The 20334-nt window shown below is 44.6% G+C and overlaps 1 protein-coding gene across 2 annotated transcripts; it reads right to left on the bottom strand.

Annotated features, from left to right (window-relative positions):
• Window positions 1-372: 372 nt before the first annotated feature.
• On the bottom strand, window positions 373-19387 carry rem2 (RAS (RAD and GEM)-like GTP binding 2). 2 transcript variants are annotated; one of them, XM_055883795.1, is made up of 5 exons: window positions 19272-19387; window positions 16859-17174; window positions 16116-16189; window positions 7150-7327; window positions 373-4377 (listed from the first exon to the last, which is right to left on the bottom strand). In XM_055883795.1, the coding sequence occupies exons 1-5, from the start codon at window positions 19368-19370 to the stop codon at window positions 4052-4054; spliced, it is 993 nt and encodes a 330-aa protein (XP_055739770.1). In that variant the 5' UTR covers window positions 19371-19387; the 3' UTR covers window positions 373-4051. The 2 variants fall into 2 exon arrangements, with proteins under 2 accessions (XP_055739770.1, XP_055739771.1); XM_055883796.1 differs by lacking the exon at window positions 19272-19387 and adding an exon at window positions 18861-19263.
• Window positions 19388-20334: the final 947 nt, after the last annotated feature.

Genomic DNA, 20334 nt, shown 5'->3' with positions numbered 1-20334 from the left:
ATCTCAAAAATAATCTAAAAAAAATAATCTCAAAAATCACCCAAAATGTGTAGAATACAAAAAAGAAAAAAAACTTGCTTTAAAGATGCAACATTTTCTCAAAGCCCCATGGCAAATGTGTAGACATTAACTCTCCGCCTTCAAGACGGGGGCCAGTAAAATGTTTTGCCAGCGAGGTATAGGGGGGAACCAACCAAATCTCGCTTAGACTAAAAGACTATGTCTGGCTACTGGTATAATGCATTTAGTTCCGCAAGATGAATTCATCTTTTTTGTGGACCCCACCCCAATCAAAGTTGCCCATCCCTGCGTTAGTTTAACACTATTGTGTGAAACAAATGAGACAAGAACATAAAACACTCATCAATGACGTCAAACAAAATGATTTTATTATCTTTCGAAAGACAAGAGTGTGTAATAATAGACAGTGACAAATGGGTGAGCATATGCAGCTAATGTATGTCAATGTAGTTGCCACACGCTGACAAGACATCCAAGCAACGTTTCCAGAACGCTTATTGTTGTGTTTGCCTGTGTGGCCAGCCCCCACAGTAATGCTCTGTTCTATGGTAGTTCATGTACAGGTAACTACCAAAATAAAAGGAAACTCTTACGTAAACGAGGGATACAAAGTATATTGAAATCAGGTGCTTCCACACAGGTGTGGTTCCTGAGTTAATTATGCAATTAATATCCCCCATCATGCTTTGGGTCAGTGTTGTAGTACTCGAGTCCGATTTTCATGACTTGTGACTCAACTTCTCGACCATTGGCAGCCTGGTCTCATAGACTAGACGTAACAAAGTAAATGTAAATTTGAGACACTCAAATTAGTATGATATGTTTGGTATGGTTACGTAAGACAGAAGGTTACTTAATTAAGGCAAAAATGAAAGGATGGTGATTGGTCGGGGTGGATGGGTGGGTGCATAACACAAAAGTCTGGCAATTCAAAGATTGTGTGTTCGAATCTCATCATGGACCGATCGCTGCAGCTGTACATAGTCCATCTGTAAACTACCCACCCAATTTACCTACCTCACCCCCCATACTGCTTTTATTTATTTGCTCTTTTGCACACCAGTATCTCTTCTTGCACATGATCATCTGATGATTTATCACTCCAGTGTTAATCTGCTAAATTGTAATTACTCGATTTATTGCCTACCTCATGCCTTTTGCACACATTGTATATAGATTCTCTTTTTTTTACCATGTTATTGACTTGTTTATTGTTTACTCCATGTGTAACTCTGTGTTGTTGTCTGTTCACACTGCTATGCTTTATCTTGGCCAGGTCGCAGTTGCAAATGAGAACTTGTTCTCAACTAGCCTACCTGGTTAAATAAAGGTGAAATAAAAAATAAAAATGGACAACTTTAGCATTTTAGCAACTTGAACGATTTGCTACTTTGCATGTTAACTAAGCCTTCCCATAACCTTAACCCAACCCTAACTCATAGCCTAGCTAACATTAGCCAGCTAGCTAACATTAGCCACAACAAATTGGTATTCGTAACATATCATATGAATTGGATGGGCATCCAAAAATGAATACATACCATATGAAACGTAACATAGCATACTAAATGGGGAGTCTCAGATTTACATCTAGAATACCACAAAATTATCTGAGACCAGGATGCCATCGTTGACTTGGACTCGCCTTCTTGTAACTTTGCACTTGGACTGGATAGGCTACTATGAGAAGCAGAATATAAGTGGCACTAGGTGTGCAGAGCAGCGAGGATTCTGCTCTCTAGCAGTGGGAGGCATCAGCTTGTGAGCTGTGGGGGAGCAAGCGATGTTTGTGGGCAGTCAGGCTCCGCTCTGGCTCCGATCATAGGCTACACATCGCGCAAGTGTCTCTCTTGCTTCCCTGTAACCACCAGCCTACTATTTAGCTCTGTCTGCTTTACCAAATTGAAAACAATAATATTGAGTTTAATAGTAAAACAGTCCAGCTCTTTGTCTCTCTCTCTCCTAGACTATAGAAACGTAGGCCGTCTTTGAATTTGTCATCTTGCTCTACCCTCTCAAATTCCGCCCTGTATCCCATAGCCAGTCTCCCTTCAGTTCACTCTGCAATAAAAAAAAACTACACAAATGTCAGTGGGCGATAACAAAAAAAGTAGTTGAGAGCCTGACATACCATTCATTTATGTAGTAAATAAGTAGTGAAACACAGGTATGGAGTAGAAATTGTGAGGTAGTGATGAATAGTAAATTAGTTGGGTTTCCGAGGGAGTGGCAATATACTGCCATCTGGTGGTGACTAGAAGTACTTGCATAATAAGACCTATTATAAATTGGACGTAACTCGACCATTGGTGACTCGGACTCGAATTCAGCCATAGGGACTCAAGACTCGACCTCACAGGTTTAGTGACTCAACTACAACATTGGGCTAGTATAAAATTCACATTTTTATACATGACCATTATTTTGGCTACCAAGATCAGTGATACAGCGTTTTCCACCACCATCAACAAAACACCAAATTATGGAATTCCTCGTAGAAGAATGATGTGACATCCCTCCAATAGAGTTCCAGACACTTGTAGAGTATGTCAAGGCGCATTTACGCTGTTCTGGCGGCTTGTGGTGGCCCAATGCCCTATTAAGACACTATTATCTTGGTGTTTCCTTTATTTTGGTAGTTATCCGTATCCTGTATGTATGTAGTGTGTGTATACAATTTCAGCAGGTAAAAAAAAAACAATATAACATGAAACAGCCACAGGTAGTTGAGTCTTTCTCGTCATCTCCTCAACCCTCATCTTTGTCGGTCTTTCTGTAGCAACCCAACGTGCTCTGACTCAACCAGGAGTTAAGTGGGTTCTGCCAGTCTGTGTCTACACATAGGGACCAGAGTTTTCCCTGGTTAGGTTTTCAAGTCATGTGAACAGGAAAAACTCCGGGCCCTAGTTACAAGTATTGCTTCTTTTCATTTAGAGCTATTTACTTATCGCTAGGCTCTGCAGTAGCTGCATATATAGGTAGGGCCTGGAGTTGTTCCTGGTGAGGAAAAACTCCAGACCCTATTATAGGATCATAACTGAGTGCAGGGATGTTTACCATGGAGTCAGTGTAAAGGTGAGTGTAGTGGGATAGGTGGCCAGATTTCATATAACCGCAAGACCTGAGTCTACATTTACTTTCAGAATAGCTACTGTAACATGACCCGCTTCAACCAAGTTCTCTTCTCTGTGGGGTTGCTGTAGAAAAAAAATCCCAAATCTATACCTGATTTAAAGGGATTATGCAGCGACATGAAATCTGTTCTGAACCCACAGTATAAAAAGTGTATGGATGAGGCTTTTATAAAGGGCCTTGCATTGGAGATCACAGGGGAGGGGGGGTCAGTATACTGTAGCTACCGGCCAATATGGGAATACAAGACATTGTTATTATTATTATATGAGCCTACGGGGGCAAGTCCTCTCTCTCTGCAACTCTATTCACTGTGTAACAGCATGCTTTTAAAACAGGGACTATATAAGTCGGCTCTATTCAATCCGTATCGCGTTAGCGGAGACTACATTCACGGTAAACGCTGCATCTGTCGGCTCAATCGGAAATGACCAATACATTTTGTAGCGCGCAATCTGAAACGCTCCAGCGATCCAGATTGAATACAGCCCTAGGTCTACGTTAGATCTCTATCAGTCTCTACATAATTAGACAGTGCGTGCCTCGTGTGTGTGTGTGTGTGTGTTTATTTGACACTCATTATTTTCCTGCTTGCACAATCATTTTCCAATCCCCTTTTTCTTGATTCTTTCTCCAATGTGACTGTTTTTCCCCCCTCTACATTGCATAATGAGTCGACTAGTATTCATCTCATCCTGCTATTCTAATGACTTCACCTCTCGCACTCTCGCTCCCTAAGGTACAGCTTCATTTCTAACAGCCCCTCCCTCTCCATTGCTACACTTCTCACCATCCCAGTTTTTCCCTCCATAACTCATCTCCCATCCTCTGTTTTCCTCAATTTTTTCCCCTCCCCTTTTCACACACCTCCTCTCTCTATCTCGGTCCGTCTGATGTGTCACATTGCACTGAGGTCATGGCAGGAGCGTGATTTCTGTCGGAGGATCTTGCTGCCCCGGTGTCTGCTCATCTCTCTGTACTGACCCCTGTCCCGGTCTCCTCGGCCGTAGGACCGCGGCACCAGGCCAGCCAGGAAGCGCTTGGCCTTGCTGGTCAGACTCTCCCTGCGCCCCGCCCCAGGGTCCCCCTCCGTCCAGCCCGGCCCAACGCAGTCGCCCCTGGCAGCCCTCACCGCTCCCTCCAGCAGCTCGGTGGTACCATGGTCCAGGGAGGCAGACAGCTCCAGATACTGGCATTCATACATCATGGCACTGGAGTGGGCCTCTGGAACAGGGAGAGATAGAGGGGTGGGGATGTAGAGAATAGAGATACCATGATAAGTCATGTTTAGTGGAAAGGAACACATCTGATCAGATCAGCTGTGCTTATCCTAATATCTGCTACATATAACTGATTGAATGGAGTCTCAACCTGATAAGAGTGAAATGAAAATAACATTGAATTGGCAGGGATAAGGCAGGGATAAGCCACAATGAGATGAGAGCAACATGAGAACATAGTGTAGCAGTGGCAGTGGCTGGCTGGCGTGGAGGAGGAGATGTGAGGGTTGGCCACTGTTCTCTATGACTCAGCAGGGCTTCTGTGTCCCTCACAGCACTCCAACAGCAGACTCCCAGAGCAGGGATGCGACAAGGTGAGCGAGAGCGGGGGAGAGAGGTGCAGGGACAAAGCGGGAGAAGGGGGGCGCGAGAGAAAAAGATTGTCCCTGCACTCAAAGAAGGAGGAAGAGAATACAGACTAAACGGCACACAGTATGATGACAACCTCGTAATTTGTTTTGCCAATTTTCTTTTTTTTGTTTGACATTTATTGACCAATAACATGTATTTAAAATAGCTTCTGAGGTTACATTTCCTGAAAATGTTCTGTTTTGGAGACTGAGGTTGTCATCAGTCAACGACGACATGCAAAGAGCAGCTCGATCAGATATCAATAAACAACATTGTGTAATCAAAGACGGTACGGCTTCACCCTCACTTGGAAAATGAATGAATAACATACTGTGTACTGTGAGAGGAGAGAAAGAAATGTCACCATAAAATGTATTGATGGAATTACGACCGACACCAATCTCAACCGCAAGCAGAATATGAATGATGAGTTGTCCACCAGCCAGGCAAGTTCACTTCCTTACTCATGCTTAATTATCAGCCAGGGAATCAGGACTCAGAATACCATAGATAGATGGATACCAAAAGGCCTGTCAGAATGCAAGGGTAAGAGAGATGTAGCATTTTTACTATTGCTGTTCTCTCAGATGGGGAATATGCGGAGTACATGGGTAAGGAGCAGTATCCTAAGAACAACCCTCCTCTCTCCTTTCCCCTCTCTCTCTCTCTATTTATCTCTGTCGATCTCGCTGACTGCATGCTGAACCCATGGCTGAGCATGAGTTCATGCACAACGCAGACACCCTTCCATGTCTTATGGTGGGCTAGACAACCTATACTGAAATGTAAAAAAAGATTTCACTCAAAACACACACAACCATCCCCACTCAATCACTTTTATTCACATACTCCTGCACCAGCCCTTGAAGTATGGACATCCCAGGCATTTCCCCTCCCGGTTCATCCCCCTTATCACAGCTTTCCGCACAGCACAAGCAGTGTCACCCACACCACCCAGAGAGTAGGGAGAGGTGTGAGAATGTGGTTGCCGGCTGGTACTTTTAAGTGCGAGTCTGTGTGTGTGTGTGTGTGTGTGTGTGCGTGCTGCCAGAGGTACACGTGAAAGGCGTGCACACACACACGTTAAGATAGTGATAGCCCTGTGCGCTAGAGAGATCATCCAAATAAAGTGGGGGAAGCCTCCAAAAACAACACAGAACAGGAGGCGAGGCACACAGCTGAAGTAACCCTGCAGGGGATGAGATAGGAGGGAGAGCTACGTGTACATAAACACGTATACTTGAGCAATAAGGCCCAAGGAGGTGTGCGATATCGCCAATATACCACGGCTAAGGGCTGTTCTTACGCACAACGCAATGCGGAGTTGCCCGAGGTGCCTTATTGCTATTATAAACTGGTTGCCAATGTAATTAGAGCAGTAAAAATCAAATGTTTTGTCATACCCATGGTATACGATCCGATATACCATGGCTGTGGGCCAATCAGCATTCGGGCTTGAACCACCCAGTTTCTAAAATTAGTTAGAGGTCACTGCTTTAATTGTGAACAGGTGTGATGGGATAATAATAATAAAAGGCAAACAACAACTGGGGGGGGGGGGGGGTGTCGGTGTCCTATTTTCTGTTGATTACTGTAGGCTATGTGACTATGAGTTTTGCATTCTAATTACGGACGAGGTTACAGAGATATAGACATAGGCATTTCCACTAGAATAGATTCATGTGGTTCCAGAATCATCTTTGTGCATCATGTCAGAATGGAACAATGGTTCGCAGAAACAAAAAAAAAGAAAGAAAAGGTAGCCAACCTAATTCCCTGGCCCTAGAGAATGTGTGCTTTTCAATCCACTGGAAGCCATTTCGCAGTGAATCACCGCGCCAAACTGGTGCTTATGGTTTCATTCGGTAACAATTACATGGGTCCATTTTTCTCCCACAAGGAGATTGCAATGGAAAACATTTATCTTCCCATAATGCTCCTCACAGCAGCCAGGAATTGATTTTTGGTGATCACAGATAAACTGGCTCTGGCTCTCAAATGGAAACACAGTTATAGGTGACAAATGGCATAATACAGAGGCACAGATTAGGTGGTCCATGACAAAAGACAGACAGAGGAAAAGGGTAGAAAGCAGAAACCAATATTCATAGGAAAGCGAGGGAGTGTTACGAGGCACTGCCGGTTTTAAAATGAAAATGGTTGGGAAAGGGTGGGGGAGGGGGGCGTGTTCATTCATTTTTATGCAATACTGCATCTCTATGCATTGTACAAGATCACATGAGAATGGTGGTTCAAGGTGGAAAGGAGAGACCAGTAGATTGATAGGAGGTACATTATAAAACACTCTGGGCGCCCGAGTGACAATGGAGTGTGTTTTACAGTATAACGAGGGCGTCCTCCCTACCCTCTGTGCTGATCTCCCGAGAGCGGACGAGGTCACTCTTGTTGCCCACGAGGATGATGGGAGTGTGGGGCAGCGACTCCCTGAGGATGAGGCGGAGCTGGGCGGTGCGGTGGAAACTTCTCCTGTCTGTCACAGAGAACACCAGGACAACCACCTCACACTGCAGCGTGGACAGGTCCTACAAACACCAAAAAACACACACACACACAGAGAGAGAGACATTAATGACAATGATACACACTTCATCACTGTCGGATGAAAACCTCATCTCCAAAACAGAAACTTTTCAGTGTGCATTTTTGTATTTACGTACTCTGCTGAGTGGACTGACAGGGGCTTTGTCCCAAATCCAAAACAACACGTTGCCCTTGTGAACTGGCTTCTGACCCTTTTAGCAGTGTCCTCTTCCCACTGAAACACTGCGCTTCCATTAATCTCTCCCTCCCTCTAGTCATGGCCTTTATAGTATGCTTTGGCTCTGAAGGAAAGGCCTCTCAGATTCATTCAGGCACACAGGAGAGGAGCTGCCTTCCCCCCTCTCCTAACCCACCATAGCCAGCCATGTCTGCCTGTGTCTGTTTCTGTCTGTGTGCCCTACATCCACACGACCCTGAAGATGAATTTCAGCCCTCTGGAGAGTCTCCGCCTGAAAAATTCACAGCTCCCCACGAGCCAAAGAGGATTGCACCCCCACAGCAGGAAATCCATGGTCTCCGGAACCCACTCCATCTCTCTCTGGAGGAGATGGGAGCTAGCGGCGCGGAAGTGAGCCTGGCCACCTGTCACCTTCTGGGCTGGGCGGGGGGGACGAGGAGGGGGAGGGGGAGCAGAACTACCAGGCTTTGTGGAGGGAGAGACAGACACTAATCTTTGTAAGCAGCGAAGAGAAACACGGCCACGTCGCAGATCGATTGGCGGCGTCATGACGGAGAGCACTCCAGAGTAACTGTGACAACGTAAAAGGGCTTTCCATCAGAGGGATGCTTGCTAACTCAACACTGTTTGTCCTCCTTTAGTCAGTCAGCTCCTCTCTCTTCTGTTTCACTGCTGCGGCCCAGGCCATCTGTCAGGGCACACAGCCTTCGCCTCACACACACGTGCGAGTACACACACACACGTGTACTACCCTCTCACATGCACACACCCATAAACATTAGGCGAGCTTGTGAGAGTCAGTTAACTTGTCACTTAGCGTATGTCACCATATATTATTCAACTCCTGAGTAAAAGCCGTCAACAGCAACCTGACATATATAATATAATGTAATCGCTTTATAAATGCCTCCCAGACAGAGTCATTGCCTGTATTCTCCTCCTGTGTCCTGTGTTAAACTATAAACTCTGTAGCACTATAAATCTATTTGCCCTAAAGCCACTTCTTTACGAAAAACAAGATGAGTTATCAGAGCTCAAAGTAGAGCAGCTTACAGCCTGAAATCAGTTCAAATCTCACCTCATAACATCGAAAACACACACACACACACACACCCTTTCCCGGAACACAAACAGGGACTGGGATTAAAGAGAAACTAAATCTAAAAACCAACTTTTCCTTTTGAAAATGGTCTATGTGGCATGGATGAGTCAGAAACATTTATTGGTGTGTAAACATTTACTACAAAGTGTATATAGGATCATTTTGGTCATGAAGTCAGTCTCAAGACCAAACTAGCCAGTTATAGCATATTGTGTTGTAGGACAGCTGCGCTGACTCAAGACCGGGCATTTAACTGGCAGTTGATACCGTTTCCACAGTAACATGTCTTTACAAATCAAAGTGTGTTGGTCCCGTACACAGTTTAGCAGGTGTTAAAGTAGTGCAGTGAAATGCTTATGTTACTAGCTCCTAACAATGCAGTCAAATGTCAAACAATTAAAATGTAAAGAAAATTACAAAGAAAAAAAAGGCAAGAAATCAAGAATGGCAGGAACAAATCCAATTAACAAATCCAAATAGCAGCAGTATCAAAATGCAATCTATACATATGTACACCAGGGGGATTTACACAAGATAAACTAAGAATGGTATGTACAGCAGTAGCTATATTAGAGAAAGCTTTGTCAAGAATCCAGTATATAAATAAACTCAGAAAAAGAAACATCCTCTCACTGTCAACTGCGTTTATTTTCAGCAAACTTAACATGTGTAAATATTTGTATGAACATAAGATTCAACAACTGAGACAAACTGAACGAGTGTGGCGAGTGTATAAACTGGCGAGTGTATAAACAGTGTAACAAAAATACTAGTTGCCATACTAGGGGGTGATGCAGCCCGACAGAATGCTCCCAATGGTGCGTCTGCAGAGGGTTTTAGGGGCCATGACTCATTTATTTAGTCGCCTGAGGTTGTAGAGGCGCTGTTGCACCTTCTTCACCACAATGTCGGTGTGGCGAGACCATTTCAGGTCCTCAGTGATGTGCACGCTTAGGAACTTGAAGCTTTTGACCCTGCATCTATCATCAAGCTATGCTAGCTAGCTGCTGTCAGCTTGGCTAAACACCAAGTCAGCAAATAGAACTGAATTAGGGCGGCAGGTAGATGAGCGGTTAAGAGCGTTGGGCCAGTAACTCAAGGCTTCAATCCCTGAGCCGACTAGGTCAAAATACTGTTGATGTGCTCTTGAGTAAGGCACTTAATGCTAATTGCTCAGGATAAGAGCGTCCGCTAAATGATTAAAATGTAGCTGACCATCTTGAGATGGCGAGATAGTAAGGAGGGGAAAGGTCCTCAACTTCAAAACTTTTTTCTTTCCATAACAAAGCTATCTTGGATTACCTTACCTCACTGTACTCACTACTGTCCTTGTTTGTTGTGATTTAATGGCAACGACAAACCCAAGAAACACCCACATCAAACACTCGTTTGGCTTCAGCAGTGACACTGGATATAATGACTAGATGCTTCTCAAGCTCCCGCCTATTCCTCTCATTGGATTGGTTGACACATCTCGTTATTTGAATACTTTTTTGAATATTTGATGAGGGGGGTGTTGACATCAACCGCCTGTATTCAACGGAGAGTGAGATGCTATGCTAGCCTCATGAATATGGATAGACCTTCTCGAATTTCAACAGGGACAACTCTGATAAAGTGTTTTTTCCTCAAGGTCGCCGGGATGTCATGTGCATCACACTTATGTCAATACCCCCGTAACAACCTCAGCATTACGAAAATTATATTAGATCAAATAAGCCTGACGTAAGCCTGACTAAATTCGACTTTCTCATTGCCGCCTATATAAAAACTCCTCACTTGCTTAATAATTCATGATCTGCTCAACAGGATTTGGGGCGGAGTAAACCCTCTCGCTTCGCCTCTTCCTCTCTGGCTTCAGTTACGGCCGCTAGCATTTCTTAATGACCAAGCTTGGAAACAAGGCCACATTAGAAAGTTCAGTCGTTCTTTAAAGAAGACGAAAAAAATAATCAGTCCAGGGTCCAGATCGTCCAGCACCACAAGAGAATAGTGACTGAATTAAATAGATCAAGAGAAAGATAAATGGAGCGGGAGAGAGAGAGGAGCGGAGATCGATTGGCCCAGAGACCTTCCTCTGGTTGAGGAGTCAAAATCTGATAATTGGATGCAACTCTTTAGTGGAGCCGAGTTGGTTTCTTGGGGCTGCGTCGAGGCACCACACCCCTCCGGGCTGACATTATAGAGGCCAGCTCCGGCCGTACACACACACGTAGCATAGACACACAACAATAGATCCCGACCGCTCTATACAGACACACATAAGACTGCTCTACATACACAAATATACAACGCCACAAACTGACCTCGTCACACAACACCGCAGAACTGCCGCCTCCCTTCACAAATACACAACGATATAGACTGATCTTTCACTACACAAATACGCACAACAAGAGACTGATAAATATACACAACGATGCAGACCGACTTCTCTACACAAACAAAAACAAATGCAGAATGACCAGTCTACACAAATGCACAACAGCCGGTCACAACAACCAGTCTACACACACACGAACACACACACAAAGAACAACAGAATGACCCGTCTACATAAACACACAACAGTGCAGTCTAACAAATATACACATCACTGTACAGACAAATATCTCCACACAAATACCTGTACACACCACTGTACACTGACCTCTCAATATAGACATAAAACACATCCCAAAATTCTTACTAGAAAATACAATTTTACACACCAAAAAGCCCTCCACAAATAAACACACCATCTAAAAACCACACACATCCTCGTCTCCGTACAAACTGGCTAATACACTATATATACAAAAGTATGTGGACACCCCTTCAAATGAGTGGATTTGGCTATTTCAGCCACACCTATTGCTGACAGACGTATAAAATCGAGCACAGCCATGCAATCTCCATAGACAAACATTGGCCTTACTGAAGAGCTCAGTGACTTTCAACGTGGCACCGTCATAGGTTGCCACCTTTCCAACAAGTCAGTTTTCTGCCCTGCTAGAGCTGCCTCAGTCAACTTTAGGTTGTGAAGTGGGAACGGCTAGGAGCAACAACATCTCAGCCGTGAAGAGGTAGGCCACACAAGCTCACAGAACGGGACCGCCGAGTGCTGAACCGCATACACATTTTATGGCCTCGGTTGCAACACTCACTACCGAGTTCCAAACTGCCTCTGGAAGCATCGTCAACACAATAAATGTTTGTCAGGAGCTTCATAAAATGGGTTTCCATGGCCGAGCAGCCGCACACAAGTCTAAGATCACCATGCACAACGCGGAGTGTCGGCTGGAGTAGTGGAGATGCGTTCTCTGTAGTGATGAATCACGCTTCACCATCTGGTTTTGGAGGATGCCAGTAGAATGCTACCCCAATACATAATGCCAACTGTAAAGTTTGGTGGAAGAGGAATAACGGTCTGGGGATGTTTTTCATGGTTCGGGATAGGCCCCTTAGTTCCAGTGAAGGGAAATCTTAACGCTACAGCATACAATGACATTGCAGACGATTCTGTGCTTCCAACTTCCTTTCCTGTTTCAGTATGACAATGCCCCCGTGCACAAAGCGAGGTCCAAACAGAAATGGTTTGTCGAGATCGGTGTGGAAGAACTTGACTGGCCTGCACAGAGCTCTGACCTGAACCCCGTCAAACACCTTTGGGATGAATTGGAACGCCGACTGCGAGCCAGGCCTAAATCGCCCAACATCAGAGCCCAACATCAGTGCCCAACCTCACTAATGCTCGTGGCTGAATGGAAGTAAGTCCCCGCAGCAGTGTTCCAACATTTAGTGGAAAATCTTCCCAGAAGAGTGGAGGCAGTTATATCAGCAAAGGGGGGGACCAACCCCATATTAATGCCCATGATTTTGGAATGAAATGTTCAACTAGCAGGTGTCCACATACTTTTGGTAATGTAGCGTATATACTGGCTTACTACAACTGACCTCAGACTCCATCCAGGATTTTCTAGTATAACTATTTAATAGTTATTAAATAATTATGGACACCTCCTGCAGACAGACAGTGTATTTTGAGAGGCTGACTTGTGTAGTAATTAATGGCTCCACACTGAGATCCATTCACTCACAGCTGGCTCAGAGCTCCAGCAGGGAGAAAGCCTGGTGGTGAATACAGGTGAAACTAGCCTGTTATTAGAGAGAGGAAGTCCTAGAGAGTCAACCCAGAGCCATCCAAAACACCTTGGCTCCTCCCATTGACCATGATAAATGGTGGCTGATTGGCTGTGGTGTACACAGAACGACCAACGGTACAATAAATGTAACATCTACAGAGGAAATCCTCGGCCGGTCAGGTCGCAGCCAAGCATGCACTGGCTATTTTAGGAAGCTGGATGACTTATTTAAGCCCTTCTGCCTGACGTCAACAGCACTCCAAGTCCCATGGCTAGCTGAAGAGAAACTCGGAGAGCCGCTGTGTGTGTGTACGCAGTAAAATCTTCTGTGATGATGTGGCTGTGAGGGCTGCCTAGTGTGAGACTCGGTTGCTTTGACATGGAAGCTGCAACTTGAGTAGCAGCTGGTGTGAATCAGCTGGGAATCAAGGAACCATATACAGTAGTTATCTATTTGTTGACTATAATTAGCTTGGTTATGAAGAGGTACTGTACATGAAGCTAGAATAAAACCAGTGTTTTCCCCGGGGAGCCAGAAGCTTTGTAGCCCAATGCTTCTACATGATTTGACCCATGAGGGGGGATTTGTTCAGTCCACTGGTCACCATGGTAACCTGGGGAGGGTGGGGCACCCATGGAATAGGGGACTAGCTAGGGACTCGGGAGTTAGTCAAAATCCTCTGGGGTCATTGCACACACACACTGCTCTACTGCTCCTGTCAGTGTCAAGGGTCATTTGATTTGATGGGCAGCTTGTCGTGGCGCAAGCATAAGCAGGGAAAGGAGGGTGTGGGTGGGTGTGTTTGAGTGACAGTGCACGTGTGTGTGTGTGTGTGTGTGTGTGCGTGCGTGCGTGTCTATGAGTGTGTGTTGGGGAGAGGGAGCTGGTCCAGTCCCCTCTCGCTCTCTGCTGCTGCTGGGCTGGAGCGGCTCCAAATCCCGCTGGCTTGCTTATGTTGCCATGGCTTAATACCAGCACTTGCATTAGCACACAGAGAATAACAAATGTAATTGACTTTCAGAGAGAGTTAACTTGAACAAAAAAAAGGGGTCAGTTCTGAGTATGACAGGGAGAACACGAAAGAGAAGGGGGCGTGAGAGGAGAGGGGGAGATGGATTTTGAGATGACGACACAGCTGTAGGAAAGAGGTCAACTTGGGAAGAGATAGTGAGGAGAAAGAGAGAGAGGTACTGGAGAAAGGGAGATCAGACAGTTATAAAGAAGTGAAAGATATTGAGAAATGCCTTTAAATGGAGTTCCCCTGAGCTAGGTTTAAATAATTCAGACTCAGTAAACCAAGGAGGACTCCTGAGGGGTATCCTACAATGCAAGCTAGATCTACTGAGGGTTTTTGTAAAGGTAGTCAGCTTCAGTTAGCTTCACATTCCAGCTAAGGCTTCATCCATATTACGATGGTGGATATTGCTCATCCACCTATCGCTTGTAGCTGCGTGTGTACGTCGCACGTGGCTAGTTGAATGCCAAACTCTTCATTGAGACAATGCTGAACCTTCAATCCATGGGCGAGTCAGTGTCAAATTTGAGTTTGTGCCAAAATCTAAATGAAAGAACAATGATCTTGCAAATTCAGCAGGCTAGTGTGTGAAACAGGCTTTAAGGGCCTTCTTTATTTTATTACTTATTGGTAGACCCCTTTCCTGCAGTCAATGACCAAAAGCGCCATCTAGTGGCCTCATGGGTGGAATGTCATGACTACTTTTCATAATTGCATAGTTAATCAAATCTAGTGTTTCAATGTCAAACAGTTGTCATATTCCAGTCTTCTGTGATGTATATAACGTGTCATATTGGGATTCAAAATGTAATATTTAAACTCTAGATCTGACATGGTACAGGTTTCTTTTTTTAAAGCCCATAACCATGTGAGTGAGGCGTATACTTTTGTTCCAAAGTAGATTTTTTAAGACTACCAAGAATCACTCTGTGTGACCCTGATTTAGCCCACTGCAGCCAAAAGGTTAATGCCATCTTGTGTGCTTAGCAATGCACCTTTTCCTCCCTTTCTTCCCATCGATACAATAGTTGTATTAAATTAAGTCATACAAAAGTTTTACTGCGCATGAAGTTTCAAATGCATTCTGTCTTTACTAAATGTGTAATGTGATAGGTATTTTAACAACACTATTAAAAAAAAAAAAAAACGTGTGATTAATAAAATATGTAAATCACTCGTCTTCCTCAAATGAAGGGGAAGATGGCGCAATCTTCGCGAGAGGGAGGGAATCTGATTTTATTGGCGCTCAACTCTCAGACAACTTCATTCAGGATAAATGGAGTCAGCCCTGAGCTAGACCTGCTATCCCGAGTTGACAAAAGTTACGGAGCTAACTCCTCAAACCATAGGGCTCTGGACTTCTGCTAGAGAGACAGACTAGGGGCTTGATTCAATCCGTATTCGCAGAAGTTCAGTGCTATAGCGCAATTGAAATGTAAAGGCAACGTTCCCGCGTTCGCAGAGTCTGCATTCACGGTAAACGCTACATATGACGACTCAATCGGAAATTACCTTTAAAATTCCAATCGTGCTATAGCGCGGAACTTCCACGATACGGATTGAATTGAGCCCTAGGTCACGTGGCTGTATACATAGCACTGCACTGACTGTACCATCATCACAGAAGGCCATTACATGGTTAATATTAAACTATTACAGTGTACTTCATCATAATGAAATCCTCAGTGACACACACACACACACACCACATAACACAGATGAGCCTTAGAGCAGCTGTGCTCCTCTGGCCTCATTAAAATTCACTGAATACGACAAAACATCTCATTCAAATTGTGCCTATAGAGAGGATTGCACGCATTCATGCTGTTTGTAATAGGTAATGAAGAGAACTGGCATGACCGCCCTACAAATATCTGCAGCAAATCACAGGAATGAAAGCAATTAAACATTTTTTGGAAGTTACCATTTTTTAAAATAAAAACGGGATAATATAAAAACCTGTCTGCCACTGCCTCAAGGTGGCCACACACACAAGTAGGGTTGAAAAATTCTTTCAACTTTCAATAAATTCCCAGAATAAAGAGGGAATAAATTGGAAATCCGGTACCCTCCAACCAGCATTTCCGGAAGCCCTAGGATTTTCACTTAAAGTTCCCGGAATTCTGCAACCCTACGCACGCACCCACACACTCTTCCTGACATTTGAAAGATCTCGACAAAACGACTTTTCCATTTAAAATACAGCAGCGTGAACAGGAATACAGGCAAAGTGAATTGCATTCGGAGAGAAAGAGACAGACCGACCAAGACAAGACAGTATGGAGAGGTGGTACAACACATACACATGAATAGAAAGTCAGTCAGTGTAGTGTGCCACAAATAGCTCACCTGTTTCCAGTTGTCATAAATGATGACTGAACTCTCCTCATCGTCAACTGACACCGTGCGCTCGTAGCCTTCTCCTGGAAACAAACATGCTCGTCACAAACACACACGTCAACATAGTGACACTCAAAACACAAGCTCATAAATGCTTTGAGGTGAATATACAGTACAGGGAGTCATTCAGCCCATTTTGACTGGTCCAGTTAACCTGGGCCCATACCTGGTATTACACAATGACAGCCTGAGGAGTTGTCCCAGATCTGGAACAAGGTTATTGTAGGGTGTAGGGTGCCCCACATAAAAACATTGAGGTTACAGAAAGAGGTAAACACTAGAAAACAACTTGACTCTCCAAGCAGCCTAGGATCTACATCCTGTGTGGACTGCCTCTTCGTGACATGTCTCTGGCAGCACCTCCTACAGAGTAGTGTGCCCATAACTTTTCTGGTGCATTGATTGATTGATTGAGTATTTGGCCCAAGACTGGTGTTATCATTACCCTGACCTTCAAGACAGCATAATGACACACAGTGCTGACGAATGGTGGTTGGTCTTGTTATCGCTCAGCCTTGAGTGCACTCAAATGGGAAAAGTAACTTTCAATATCACGACTCAGATTGGTGTTGCTCTTTTGTGGCAGCTGACATTAAGTAACTGACATAAAGTAGATACAATGTGCACACTGCACACACACTCCAACGCGCAAGACACACACACACACACACACACACACAGAATAACTTTACCACAGGCTGTTTCAGAGTCCACTGACAGTGAGCTGTCTGACAGTCCAGCCAGGGCCAGAGAGAGTGCTGATTTTCCAACCCCATTCTGCCCAAGTAGTACGATCCTTATAGCACTCCCATGATACCCCTCCGGCACTTGACTAAATGATTCATCCCGGCAAAGGGCGTCACTGATTGGCAGCGTGGCCGGTTCGTCAATCCCTGGTATCCAGTCATGGTCCTCTGATACAGCCTCCTCCCGCCTCAGCTGGTGCTTGATTGGTAGAGGTGTGCTTCCTCTTCTCAGAGGGGGAGCGGTGGTGAGAAACATACTGTACTGAGAGAGACAAGAATGGTAACGTGTCAAAGACAGGAAAGGTAGTGAGTAAGCACCCGATGGACATGACCCTCATGCGAATGAAGCTGAGAGCATGTTAACACAGGAGAGGAAGTGTTACATGTGACAGAAATAGTTGATACAGTAGGCCTTCTACGACGGAGACAAGGACTGGGAGATAGAGAGAGGAAGAGCGAGTGTGTGTGAGAGGGAGAGAGATGAAGCAAGAGACAGAGAGAGAGTTAATATACTATGTAAAAGGGGTGGTACTGTACAGCAGGACTTCCCATACACCATCCTCTATGACGTCACAGCTGATTCAAATAACCCACCTTTAATTATTTGAATCAGCTGTGTAGCGGTAGGAAACCCTGCTGTGCAGCTTAGTGACTGACGGGACTCTGGGATGCATTAGCAGAAAATAGGTCAAAACATGAATGTCTATGACCCCTCCTCCCTCCCATCCTTGCATGTCACACACACACACAGTAAACTATGCATCCGGTGTGGGCTCTATGTACGTAAACAGTAAACACCTAAGCCTACGTAAACCTGTGTGTGTGCATATGCAAACACACACACACACACACACACACACACACACACACACACACACACACACACACACACACACACACACACACACACACTATAGAGACTTCACTGCCCTCTGATTTCAACAATAACACTTAGGAGAACACTGCCAACAGTCCGCCTTAAACAAAAGCATTGCTGGGAGCGCTCTGTGTGTATACAGCACCAGGTCAGTCAGATGACCTCCATCAATATTAATACAGCAATTAGTCTAGGTGGAGCACTCACACTGAGCCAGCAACCAGACAGGAGCAGGTGTGCCTGTGGCTGAGTGAGAAGCTCCACTCCTCTCAGTGACACACAGGGAGATAGAGTGTACTGCTGGACTCAGCCACATAACCAATTAGACTAATTGAAAGGGTCTAATTAATTAATCATGGTCAAGGAGAAGCAGGGGAGGGATAAAGAAAGACACAGAAGATTGTGTGACAAGGGTGAGGGGAGCATGTCATCAGTTAATCTCACCCGGACTGACTGACAGGTGATAACTAGGGTAAACAGTAAAACACAGACAATGAGGCAATAACAATTATTACAGTACAGTAAAGGCAATGCTGTGTTGCTATATTTCTATATTAATATTATCACTGTAGAACGTCAATTAGCCTACTCTTGCTTCTAGGCTACTATGGTGTTTCCCCTAAAGTGCAATAAATTAGGCCCACTATTTCACCCACTGGTGTTCACATTTCAATTGCAGTGTTGGAATTCCACATCTAGAGTAATTATACTGCAACATAATAATAATAATACTAATTAGATACAGTTATTCTAAAAGAGAGAAGAAAAAAAAGACTAATTGATGTAGGTCCTACATACTGTACATTTCACAACTGAGTGTCCGCATCTTTTGAAGGCGACAGACGAGGGGGATGGAGTGAGTTGTGAACATAAACAAAGTGCCAGCGTGCTACTAGAATGCTAGCCTACTTATTGCGAGGCTCTTTTCTTGAGTCTTTCCACTAAAGAGGATGTGTAGCCTACACCGCAATTGTGTGTAATAATTCAATATAGCCTACTGAACTTAAAGAAAACGTTTGGCGCACGTAAACAGCGAGGTGATGCTGGGGAAAAAAAGGTATGTCACCTTACCTGGTCAGTCATCGTGTTCAATTCTTCCTCTATTTTTCAGAAAGAAAGTGTTTAACTGCGACCACCACTATCTATGTCAAGTCATTTGCGATCGCACCTAACTAGTGTGTCTCGACAGTCACAACGGGAAGTATAGATGCGGGTGAACAAAAGAAGCGCATCTAATGTCAATTAACATTAAAGAAACCATTTCCCGGTGCAATTAATTCCTCCGGAAACCCCTTGGTCTCGATGTGTAGATTTTAATTTAAGAACAATGCAACGCATGTGTCTAGGTGGCCTGCCCTACACCTGCTTCTGGGGGTGCTATGAATAAGCGGCTTTTCTCGTGCACAAAAAAAAAACCTTTAGCACGCCCCCTCCTCATCCCCTCCTCTTGTCCCACGCCCAATAATGCGCTCCAGTGTGTACCTGAGTTGCTCTCTCTCTCTCCTCTTTCTCTATTTTACTATAATAAATATGCATCAGGGCCGCGTCCTTGACTAAAGTCTTGGCTGTCACTGCCGTCATTACTCATGCATAAAAAAGCAGGCACAACCTGACCGCTCTCCCAAAACAATCTGCCGCCGTTGATTGCTCAAGCCGCTAGAGGGAGGCAAAGTACAATTTTCTGAAGAATGTTTGTGATGGTAATGGAATAGCGTTTTCATGCTCCAAGCAACATCTGAATGTATTGAATTGCTCTGATATGGTGACTGTGAAATCATATGAACCTATTGGTTCTCATCCGTTGGATGTTAGAAGCTGCATCAATTTACGATCATAGTATTTATGACTGTGTCATTCAGGGACTTAACTACAATGGACTGTCCGTGACCTTATAACCTTATAGTGGTTTGTACTCCCATGACTCACCCTGTATCTGTGATGATCCTGTATCTGGCTGGTTATTAGACCGGGTTGTCTATGTACCTTAAGACTGTATTAGCCCACTAAACTAAAGCCTGCAGGCATTTTCTCTGGGAGCTAACACAGGTCTGTATAGGTCTCAGGTGAGGTTAAGTTACTCATCACATGAACAACGTTTCACTGAACCACCTCCAACACACTCACTACACCCCGGGGATAATGAACAAGAGCCCTAGTCGCTCCTTGTGGTTGATTGTTACATACTCACGTTGCTGATAAAGACATTTCCTGTATCTGTCTATCTCTCTTTCTGGGACCCAATCTTAGTGGCAGCTAGGTAGCATGTACTGGTTAGAGGAAGACTGATGCGGACTGAATGAGGACTGAATGAGGACTGAATGGGGACTGAATGAGGACTGAATGAGGACTGAATGGGGACTGAATGGGGACTGAATGAGGACTGAATGAGGACTGAATAGGGACTGGGAGACGAGCTAGCACTCCTCAATGGGCCTGTGGAGCTGAGCTTTAATCTGCAGACTTTAATTAAGTCTCATCAAGCAATCAGAGCGAGAGCCGTGTGTGTGAGAGAATCACAGTGCAGACGGATCCCTGAGATAACTGC

This window comes from Salvelinus fontinalis, chromosome 26 (assembly GCF_029448725.1).
Source record: "Salvelinus fontinalis isolate EN_2023a chromosome 26, ASM2944872v1, whole genome shotgun sequence".
Classification (NCBI taxonomy): Eukaryota; Metazoa; Chordata; class Actinopteri; order Salmoniformes; family Salmonidae; genus Salvelinus; species Salvelinus fontinalis.
The sequence above is the reverse complement of the archived record's forward strand: the minus strand, read 5'-3'. Positions and strand labels throughout refer to the sequence as shown.